At 35.4% G+C, this 11,900-nt stretch overlaps 1 protein-coding gene across 1 annotated transcript in view; it reads right to left on the bottom strand.

The window, feature by feature from the left end:
• LOC149803491 (THO complex subunit 4-like) overlaps positions 1-11,900 on the bottom strand; it is a 38,905-nt gene that overhangs the window by 2,583 nt on the left and 24,422 nt on the right. The window contains exons 4-5 of the mRNA XM_089953214.1: positions 6,280-6,418; positions 1,125-1,239 (exon numbers count right to left, since the gene is read on the bottom strand). Coding sequence (XP_089809340.1) covers positions 1,125-1,239; positions 6,280-6,418 — 254 coding nt within the window. The remainder of the gene's footprint in view (positions 1-1,124; positions 1,240-6,279; positions 6,419-11,900) is intronic.

Genomic DNA, 11,900 nt, shown 5'->3' with positions numbered 1-11,900 from the left:
GATATGTACTGCTACCAAGATTAGGTACAAAAAAGAACGTTTCTGGTCAGCTGACTGTCCCTGTTTTTCTCACTGCCAACACTAGCACTTATATATATGAATCATTATAATATATATATTTTTAAAAAAATACCAAGCCTAATTTTGAAACCAGTGCAATAGGAAACATTTTTTGGGGCCTTATCATTCTGAAGAAGAAAAAAAAAAACAAGTGACACCTGCCATAACATTGCTTTACTAACTCTGCATGTTTGATTCTAAAGAAAACATAGTACACGCTATCAACTTAATTTATTTTATAAAACTAATGAAGAAAAAAAAAACCAAAGAAATGTGCTTATGGAACATGCCTCAGTCCTGGAAATGATCTAAATGCAAACCTTTAAGGTGTGGTCAATGGACAGAAGAATGAACATGGGCAACAAACACTACATGCCCCAATCATGACAGGAGTGGGGCACAAGATAATGAAAAGAGATTCTATTGTCAGGTAAGAGAAGAGTATGCTGCAAAAAGATATGCAATTAACACAGTGATGTCAACATAGACTGTCTTTTGTTTCAAAAGCCACTATGGCACACTGCTAATGACTGATCAATATTACCATTTTTCTTGCAAAGTCAAAGTGAGTACAGTATTCTCTACCTGCTTCATGGGCACATCTAGTTCAGGCTTATTTAACAGTGTCCTTTCTGAATACATGTTCTGAAGAAAGACAGTGCCACAACTTAAGTAAAAAAAACCAGGCTAAAATACTTTTATGGAAGAACTTTTACCAATATGAATCATGATATGGTAGTGTACTGCTGATGCATACTGATTTATCAGTCATTACATCTTAAGTACTCGGGTCTTTAAGGGCTGTTCCATTAAAACATACATAGGACCCAGGAAAGGCACTTTTAATGTAGGGTACTCACCCATAGATGTGATTTAGAATTTTCTTGTCATTTTAATATGAACTTTGTGAAATCAATGCACCCTAGCATTATTTTTTTTTAAAACTGCCTTCTCTGGGTACAATGTATCTTTAAATGGAACAGCCCTAAACAATAATTAGCAAATTACTAGTGAAAATACAAAGTCAATTCTGTGTTTAGGTATTAATATGAATTATGCCTCACTTTAGCATTGTAGGCATCCAACTGTGCATCAAGTTCTTCAGCTGTTGGTACTTTTTTGTTCTGTCTTCCTTGCCCACGACCTCTTCCACCACCTCGCCCTCGTCCACGCCCAAACCTTCGAAGGAAATAAGAGTCAAATTTAATGAGCAGCAAACATAATTACATAGCTCAGCTATACTTTTTCTAGTCTCCAGTTGCCACAGTATACAATACCATACAGAAAAAACACCTACTAAAGTGATCCTAGTCTTTATTTGATTAAAGATCTTGTATCTTTATATTTGCACTTTTTAATTATTTTAAAATTTTAATTGGCAGCATAAAGCCAGTATTGTTCCGACATTGTGAAAACACTCAAAACACTCATCTACCCACCCAACTACCTACTTTAATGGGGCATAAAAGACAAAGAATAAAAAAACATCTTTTATATGATATCAAAGCAGATATACTTTAATGAGTTGACAAAAACCAGGAATTAATGTTTTAAGATTTATCTTTTTTTTATATCATGAAATTATTGTTCTTAGAATATGCTTAACAAGAAACAGTCCAACCCCTAGAAACCAGATTTTACTGGATGTGAGTTACAGTATTTAAATAACCCTGGACTGACATCCAGTCGTACAGAGTTCATTCTTAGTAATTACCATGATTAACCATTCCAAGGCCTCCCACAAAAGGTACACGGTCCACTCATCTTATTCCTATACAAATTCAAATATCCAATACAAATTTAATCTCCTAAGGGTAGCATATCATATTAAACAATGAATAGTCATCGTGTCCCAATGCATATACATCCCCCTCTCACCGCATTGATGATACAATGGCATACATGCCAACCCCTGACAAGGAAAAAGTGTAATCCAAGTGGACAAAAAGAGGAATCCAAGCAGAAAAAGAGGAATCCACATATAACATGCTAAAAATTCAATAAACAATGATTTATTTGCCTCTCTCATCTTTTAACATCCTTACTGCTTCAAGTTTTCATATGTAGCACTTTTAGCTTTAGAAAGCAATATTTTCATGTTGCATTTTAAAACACTTTGTACCAGCTGAGACCATGAATGTTTTGCACACCAGCAGAGCACAAAGTATTGGGTTACTGAGCCTGGATCTGAATTCACTTTTATTTTTGTTAACAATACTGAACAATCTCTCACAGTAAGCATTAGAATGGTAAAGAACCAATATTCCTTTCATAACCTGACAAAGAAAAGGAAATTTATATCTTCAAGTGATAGTGTCTTTTTGCTGGGAAATAAGGTGCCACTGCACATCAACTCTATCTGCATTAAGTACATTGTCAGGTAGAATCACAACTTTATACTTCAATAATTCTCCTTCCAGATGATCCAAGGTAGATGAGGATGATAATAGAAAGGGATATCTCTTGACAAAGAATCTAACACTTCTGAAGCTTTCTGATTGTCTCTCATTTACGTCAGCAAAAGCACTTCATCTCCATAGGGGAATTTCTGGAGCATGTAATCACAGGCTGTAGCATAATAATCTCTAACATTATCCTAAAACACCTTCACGGCTAGAGTAGAATTGTGTTCTATGAATTCTCTTGCTTCTGCACCAACAGCAAGATCTTCATTATCTTTCTATTAAAAACTCGGTAAATAACACCTCTGCATTTATAACATTTATGTCCGCACTTTAGTTTTGCTGTAGATAAGAAGTTACCTTTGTATTGGAGTTCGCAAGATGAGCTAATTTGATGTGTTTCTTTGTTTTCAAGTGTTTCTCATCATAAAATTTACCACCATGCCCAATATTAAAATAGTTTCAGCACAGACTGCAATGAGCATGATGCTGCCCTAGAATACAGGGACTCATATCGTTGCTTGAAACTGACCTGTTACATGTAATGACAGGTCAATTTTAAGCAACGATACGAGCCCCTGTGCCCGAGAATGGAACGCTGTATTATGCCATTCATGTATTCATCTCTGAAGGATTCAGTTTTTTTTTGATCCACCTGTGAAATTTTTTGAAAAGATACATGTGCTCTAACACAAACACCAACTAGAATACATCTGAAGACTTTAGCGCCAAATAGTAAAATTATTTCCACACGGCCTGCAATAGACGTCACGTGATGATGCCCTCGTGTCCTAATCTTTGGAGGGTTCTATTTTATTTTATGTTTCGTTTATTTTTGGCCTTTTTCTAATCCATCTGTGAAATTATTTGAAAGGAGATATTTTTGCTCGTATACATGCAATGACTAAAATAAATTATACTTTATAGTGCCAAATACATATAGACTGGTTCTGTACTAAATATAAATTAGAAAAAAAGAATCTGCAAGTAAAGATTAAAAATTAGAAAACCAGTCTGTTCTCTCCTCACTAAGCTATACAGCTGCTATAAATAGAATACGAGGTCGAAAGTTTGATAGTAGAACCAGCATGTTTCTGGGTAATAGGATAGTTGCTATAAATAGAACATAATACTGTTAGGAAAGTGCACAGACAAGCGTACACTTTTATTGTAGTTACGTAGAAGCCGTCTTTTCTACAATACGATCTGTGGGATTAATGGGATGTTAATAAAAACGAGAAAACAAAAGATTTTTTTGGGAAGGTGGATATACAGAAAAAGCATAATCCATATATGTTTACATGTAATTCAGTGAAAAAAGCATAATGATTACGCCAAAAGCGTAATGGTTGGCATGTATGCAATGGATACAGATCTAGCATGAATAAATCTATGTGATTGCAAATACAAATACAAAAAACTGCTCTGCCAACCCAAAAAAAACCTCAGAAAGGCACTCTATTTTTCCATATATCAGACCAATTTTCAGTATGGTTTCATGAAATATATACTGCTTTTGGAAAAAGTGCATCTGAAAAGTTCAGATGTGTCATCTGATGCAGCAAAAGCAAACACCATAATGTACAATGAAAAAGTTCAGAAGGTAAATTCACGCCATATACACCTTAAGTTTAGTTTCAGAATCTGCAAAACTCATGGAGGTCAATGGCTTCTTGCTAAATCTCTTAATATGTAATAATTTTTGTTAATTTTAAAATTCATGTGACAGTGGCATCATCTCCCCCACTGTGTAATACTCAAATGGACACATGATGTCCAATAAATATATGTTCTCTTTCACTATTTAAATTTATAAAAGGCTGACTGCCCTTGTAACCTTCAATTTTTGTTCGTTTTGGGATGACATTCCGAAAGAATGCTCAACAGATATTAATGTACTTCTTAGAGTGTGACAGGTGTTGGGTGAAGCTGTCTGCCTCTGCAAAATGCACAATGGAGGGAATGTTGGCATAATAATGTTTCTTTCATGTAATGTGGATTAAATTTCTTATTGACTATGTCTTATAGTAGTAGTACTTACTGTGTGTGTTCAATGACCTTAATTATGGGAAAATGTCTTAGAACACATGAATTAAGTCAAAATAAATTTAAAACTTTGCATTAAGAGAAAGAAAAATATTGTGAAAATGTTTCTTTTCATTTATTTGTAAGAAAATTAAGGAAAAAAGGATGACAAAGCAGGTTTGCATTCTTCCATATAAGCAAAGAAATTTACCCTGTAACCTACCTGCTCAAGCTAAAATGTGTTATTTATTAGTGATACCTCGGGAACAATTGTGGCTAGTTTCATGTTCCTGTCATTCAGCATAACAATGGTTGCCATTTGAGACAATGCAATGTGCATTTTGAAAATAGCTCACTTCTGATGGGGGTGGGGTAGGGCTGAGCTTGTGTGGGACTTTGCTACTAAAAATTATTATTCTTTGGGGAAATAAAACGAGAATTATTCAAAAGAAATTTTGATCATTGAGACTTAAATATTTCAACTATACAACCAAAAGAAAAATCGTTAGTCTGGTTCCATGACCAACTCTAGTTTTTTTATATCTGAAAACCAAGATCTGGACAAAACCTGGACAAGTCAATAACTAGATTTGATTGCAACAAATGTATTTTGACCAGCAGATCTAACACTATGATTTGACTTGAATTGACCCTGTTATACAACTATTATGCAGTAACGACTGCACATCTTTAGCAGTTTTTGTTCAACCCCTTGACTTGAAAGATGTGTTAATATGCTAATGCAAACATGGTCCACTTTTTAAAAAACTGCAGCTAAATCAACCAATTAACTGCTGACTAGTAATCAAGACTTCAAGACAGATGGATATGTGTATTACTGCTCAAATCTGCTGAGCCCAGGGAATATTTTTTATACTTTATTGCAGCTACTATACTTATTATGGCACACTGGGTGATGGAGTGATCTAAGGCGCTCACCTTTACAGATCACTGACATCTAACCTCTGCCCACGTAGGTTTGAGTCACGGCTCTGCCAGTGGGGGTATACAAGAAGGCTTGCCAGTAGCTTGCTGTGGGTCATTGGTTCTTCCTCTACCAAATATACTATCTATTATGTAAAGCCTATCATGTGCTGAAAAATAGCATTAAACCCAGTGACCCACTCATTTATAGAAAACAAGTGTTTCTTATTTTAAATTATGATAATCATTCCTTGATTAAGATGAGATACTGGTGCAAACCAATATGAAGATATACATTTCACAAAATACAGCAGGTAATATACATTACATATTTCATGTGATGTCAGTAACAACAATTATGAACCCACTAGAGGGCAAAAAAGGTCAGATTTTTTTGTTGAGGTTCCCAAATGGGCTCAAATCTCGATGTAAAATATTTAAAGTCACGCAAAATTCCTAATTTCAGCAATGTACTCCTGAAAATGAATTCCATTTTTATATTTTTTATACCCACATAGAGGTATTGGTATAATTCTCATCCATCCATTCATCCCATCAACTTTCTGGCACTCATGAGCACTAGTGCACAAAGTTTTTTTATTATTATAAATGGAATGCCATAAAACATAGAAAAGTTTATTATTCATCACCTGAATGTGCTCATATCAATAAATCACTGTTAATTTGCAAGTCGTCCAAGCTATTTTAAACGAGTTTTGTGCATTTTTATCTATACATCATAGGTGTGATGCCAGATTAGAGAGCATAAGATACAAGTAAACTGATCACAATTCCTATGGTTTTCCCTGAAATGATGGGCTCAGACCCAAATGCCATCACCAAAACAATTCCTGGAGATGAAACTTACCCTCCTCTCCTCTGGCCTCCTCCTCCTCCTCCTCTGCTTCTGTTGCTGAAGCCACTTCCACTACCTCCTCTGGTACTTCCAATTCTGTTCTGGTTGGGAGAGTCTCCAGCTCCTATCAACTGAATGTTCATAGCTCGACCTATAAAAGCATAGTTTGAAAATTTCTTTATAGAAGCCAGTTTTTGGTGTAAAGTATGTATCTCCAATATAACTTATCCAATCATAATACCCTAGGAGTACAACTACTACCTAACAAGTCCACATGGGAGTCTGACAGGAGTGATTTCCCTTTGTATAGCAGTACTGGTGTCAAGAATCTTGTCATACATTAATTACTACTGGAGTGGAATGCACATTCTGCCAGCAGGATCAACTGCACGGAAGGTGTATCCTTAGTATAATCATTAAGCATTATCAAAGAAACTCCAATAGAGAATTTTACTGTTGCAGTCCTGTTTTGCTATCATTTCTGCCAATTAATTTTAAATGTTTCCCACTCATAAATTTAATCTGTTCAATAGACATCAAGTCAACCTATTACCCAAATGACACTGGTTCCCACCTTTCTTAAGATAATCTAGGATAATTACTCTTCCACTTAGCCATTAACTCTGTATCGTTGCTTGCAGAGATTGTATGTATGACCTTGGATGCAGGGTTCATCTTTGCTCCTACACAGTCACATGATCTACCAGTTACGGAGTCTATAGGTAGTGTGTTGTATATATTTTGGTCATTTCCTCTACCAACCAAAAATGTGACAAATATTAAATTTTAAGTTAAGCAAATCCTTGTGAAAATGGACACACTACCTTAAAATAAAAACATGAACAATTAGCCAGTACCTGTCTAGCCAAGTTGGCTTGACTATGAAGATCAGATATTGGTGTCACCAATGGTGGGTCTAATTCAGAAAGCATGATTTCCCCAAACAAAGGACAGACTCAACACCAAATGAATCACTTAATATCATACATTTTTTATTGTTTGGTTCAGATTTGCAAAGTTACAAGCGAGATGTTATGAGTGCAATGCAATTTCCAGCAAGAAAAAATAGTTTCATCATAAAGCTAAGTGTGTGTTGCCCTATTAATTTCTCAGTTTTCTACTGACCATTCAAGAAAGTAAAGAGGCAATTTCCATCTTTTAATTTTATCTATTTTGAAAAACAGATAAATAAAATATTGGATTGTTTCATTTTGAAATACTTTTCCAACAATGAAAAGCTAGTTTGCAGATGGAATGAATTAGAGGACAAATTAAGTGGCGATATTGTAGCTCTCTTACAGACTCAATGATGAAGTTAAACAACAAAACACATTTATATATTATTCTTGATGGAAATGAATATGTAGGATCTAAGTTATTCACATTGGTATCATGACTCGTAAAGAATTTGTCCTTAGTGTAGGTGTGTGATTTAATTTTTTCACACAGCATTAACAATAATTCAGTCATATCACTACGATGTCTGCAGTGTGGCAGTTTACAGGGATGTTGAGCACTGGGGCATCATGCCACAGACATGTAGCATGATGTCCCACCCGGTCACATTATTCTAAAACTAGGCCGACTAGTCCCAACACTAACCTGTTAATGCTGAGTGCCTAGCGAGGCAGCTGTTAGTACCATTTATAAGTCTTGGCATGACTCAGCCTGGGTTCAAATCGGCGACACCTTTACTCCTGAGAAAGTCCATCTCTGGTCACCTAAAGGACCCAGTATGTGAGCCTGCCAGCCTGCTTCAACTTCGGTGATATAACTAGGCTGGAGCAGTGACCCCATATCCAATGATGTGTCAGACCAGAAAATATTTGCCACTGAAAAGCTGGCTAAAATAGCCTGTTGCATCTGAGGTAGATGCTCTAACCACTAAGCCACCGGAGCAGTCCAATTTGCCCTTCACTTATTAATAATTGCCATGCGAGTAACTGGCAAAATAACATTTCCATTGGTCAGAATCTTAACATGTGATCATAGAATACACACTTGTATAAATAGAGTCATGTTACATCATAAGATAAACACTGCCAGTTAAGGCAGACACGAAGTAAGCATTAAAGAAAAAGAACATTCTAACAATTTTTGTAAAAAAAATTATAATAAATTTGGCTTCCACTGGTTGAAGGACTGGTATTATGATGACCTTATTACGATCAAGCAGGACAATCCCAAGTGCTATAAATAGCTACATAACATAAAACCCCAAACATGTATTACTACGCTCAATTAAGATTTCTGTTTTTTAATGATGCAAACAAAATAACATAACGAATAACTGAAATTTCAATTATAAGAGTTTAACGCTTTTTCTTCGGAGTTTATCGTGGTATAAACAATTAGTTGCTGACTCAAACAGCATAAATAACGCCCTTGTGAAGCTCTTAATTACCCCTGAGAAGGCCCACCTCTGGTCACTTAAAGTACCCAGTATGTGAGACTGCTTCAACTTCAGATATAACTAGGCTGGAGCAGTGACCCCGTATCCACTGATGTGACAAACCAGAAAAGACCTGTCACTGAAAAGCTGCATACATTCCAACCCCTGGCAAGGAAAAAGTGTAATCCAAGTGGACAAAAAGAGTAATCCGAGCAGAAAAAGAGTAATCCACATATAACATGATAAAAAGTCAAGGAGGATATTTACAAAATGATTTATTTATCCCTCTGTAGTTTTAACATTAATTAATGCTTCAAGTTTTCATATGTAACACTTTGAGCTTTAGAAAGCAACATACTCATATTTAAAAACACTTTGTACCAGCTGAGACTTTAAATGTTTTGCACACCAGTAGAGAACCAAGTGCTGGGTTACAGAGCCTGAATCTGAATTCAGTTTTACTTTTGTTAGCACAGTCAGCATTAGAATGGTAAAGAACCAATATTCCTTTCATAACCTGACTAAGAAGAGGAATATATCTTCCAGTAATTGGGTCTTTTAGCTGGGAAATATGAGAAGAAAAAAAATCGACTCTGTCCACATGATGTACATTGTCAGGTAGAGTGCCAATTTGATACTGCGGAGGTTCACCTTCTAATTTATCAGCAGCCTTTCCTGCAGCATGGTGCATCATATGGCAGACAACCTGACAAGAACAATGATGGAGATATTCACGAAAATATAGAATGCAACTCCTTTATGAATTCCATTCATCACTGACGCAGCATAAGTTGAAAACCCCATACAGTTCTGCCAACTTATTTTTTTAAAAAGCATTTTCAAGAAAATAAAATAAAAAATTATCCAGTGGAATCGACTGTTAATTCTGGTAATGAAAGAAAAGCACTCTGACTTTGCCCCTTTCATTGTCAACGTCTCTTACACAGACTGGGTACAACTTTTCGTCATCATAACCACTACTACCGTCTGTTGCAATACTAAACGATGAAATTTTCATGGCTTCTGCAATTTTAAGTCAAGTTTCTTCTGCTAAACACCTAACATTATTAAAACAACTTTGGAATCAGGAAACATCCGTCTGAACAAAGGACCAATGTAGTCTTCTGCCGCTAGGGGTAGTCTGTGTTCTATTAAGAACTCGATAAATAACGTCTCTGCATTTGTAAAATTTGTGTCCACAATGTTGGAGTTAGTAAAATAAGCTAATTCAAGGTTTCTTTGTATTACCACTAAGACCAATATTAAAATCCTTTCCACACAGCCTGCAAGGGAAGTGAAGCTGCCCTAGAATGGAATGCTGTATAATGTATTTCATGTATTCATCTCTGAATCGATTTTTCGTCATTTGTAATCCATCTGTGAAATTATATGAAAAACATTTTTGCTCTAACACACGCATCAACTAAAATAAATCTGACGACTTTCAGTGCCAAATATCTACAGACTGGTTCTGTACCAGATATGAATTTGAACAAAGACTGCAAGCAAAGATTACAAATTAGAAAACCAGTCTGTTTTCTCCTCACTAAGCCATACAGCTGCTATAAATATAAACCGAGGTCAAAAGTCTGAAAGTAGAACCAGCCTGTTATTTGGAAATAGGGCAGCTGCTATAAATAGAACATAATACTGTTAGGGAAGTGCATGCAACTCTATGGACAAGCAAACTCTTATGTTGTAGTTACATAGACAGCGTCTTTTCTAGAATACGGTCTGTGTGATTAATGGGATGTTAATAAAAATGAGAAAACAAATTATTAATTTTGTTTGGAGGGGGATATACCGAAAAAGCGTAATCCAAATACATTTACGTGTAATGTGTAATTTAGTGAAAAAAATTATGCCAGAAGCATAATGGTTGGCATGTACATAGCTGGCTAAAATAACCTGGGATATTAGCCTGTTGCATTATTGCTATGGGCCTCTCCACATCAAAAGGTTCTCTGGCATAAAAGTTATCAAAGGTAAATCTAGATAGAGTCATTATTGACCTCCATTCCATGAAGGTGGAGATGTCCTTACCTCATAGGTCAAAATGTGCAATGTTTTAATTTTGATCTTTGGTCAATTCCCTGTATGTAGAGCAAATAATCCATCCTATCCAGGATGAAATAGCTAGAGCTATCAACATTGTCTCTTTGGAAGATAACGATGAACATGATCTTCTTTGCACAGGCAAATGCTTTAGATACAAATTACATTCATGACCTTTCTGGTTCATAATACCAGACATAGAGTGACAAAAATCATAGTAGGTGAAGTATACATCATCTGAATGAACATACAAGTGACCAGAGGGGTGAAAGCATTGAAGCACTGCGTGAACGTATATGAAGTGTATGCTTGTTAACAATATAAATGTCATCTGAAATTATCTGCAAGACATTCATGGTCTGTAATATAATATAGAGTTAGAAGTGTTGCATGAACTTACCATGAAGTGGACACTAGTGAAGAAATAAATGCCTACAGAAATTATCTGCATGATATTATGCAGTCAATGACTGCAAACATGTACTAGCTCAAATTCAAATTATGGAACAAGTGTACTAGCAACCACAGCTGAAATTATTTCAGAATTGCATAAATATACCACAATGTGGCCAATAATTAATAAAAATGTTGTTAGAAATTACCTGCATGACCTTCCTGGTCTCTAACATTACACAGTGAGTGACTAAACTGAGTTGCATAAGCTTACTGTGAAGTGCACAATAGTAAACAAGTAAATGTCTGTAGAGAAATCATCTGCATGATAATATTATCCAGTCAATGACCACAAACCTAAAACAGATCAAAAATACATTATTGAATGAATGTACTAGCAACCATGGCAGGTATATCAAAAAGGTGTTGACATGTATATTGTACAAAAAAGTTATTCTTCTAATGCAGTTAGAAAATTTCATCACAGAAAACAGTAAAAATAGAAACCCGGATGAAATACACTCCTCGTATGTGAGAAATTCCTATAACTCGCTCAGTTGTTTGTAAAATACACCTTAATACAAGATTTATTTGCAAGGTCTCAAAAATAAGCATGCAAGAAGGACAAGAATGATGTTGTGAATTTATTTACCAAGTTTGACTTAAGGTGGTTCAGAAATATTGCTCCATGAATGAAACAAGCTCAGCCAATCATATGTATAACCATCTCATTCATATGTGTGGATCATGCTCTATCAAATTTGTCAGAAATCTTTCTGATATAACCCTATGT

This window comes from Sinohyriopsis cumingii, chromosome 3, assembly GCF_028554795.1.
Source record: "Sinohyriopsis cumingii isolate HCF-2022 chromosome 3, ASM2855479v2, whole genome shotgun sequence".
In the NCBI taxonomy this organism is placed as follows: domain Eukaryota; kingdom Metazoa; phylum Mollusca; class Bivalvia; order Unionida; family Unionidae; genus Sinohyriopsis; species Sinohyriopsis cumingii.
Note: the sequence above shows the minus strand (reverse complement) of the source record. Positions and strands in the feature narration are given on the sequence as shown.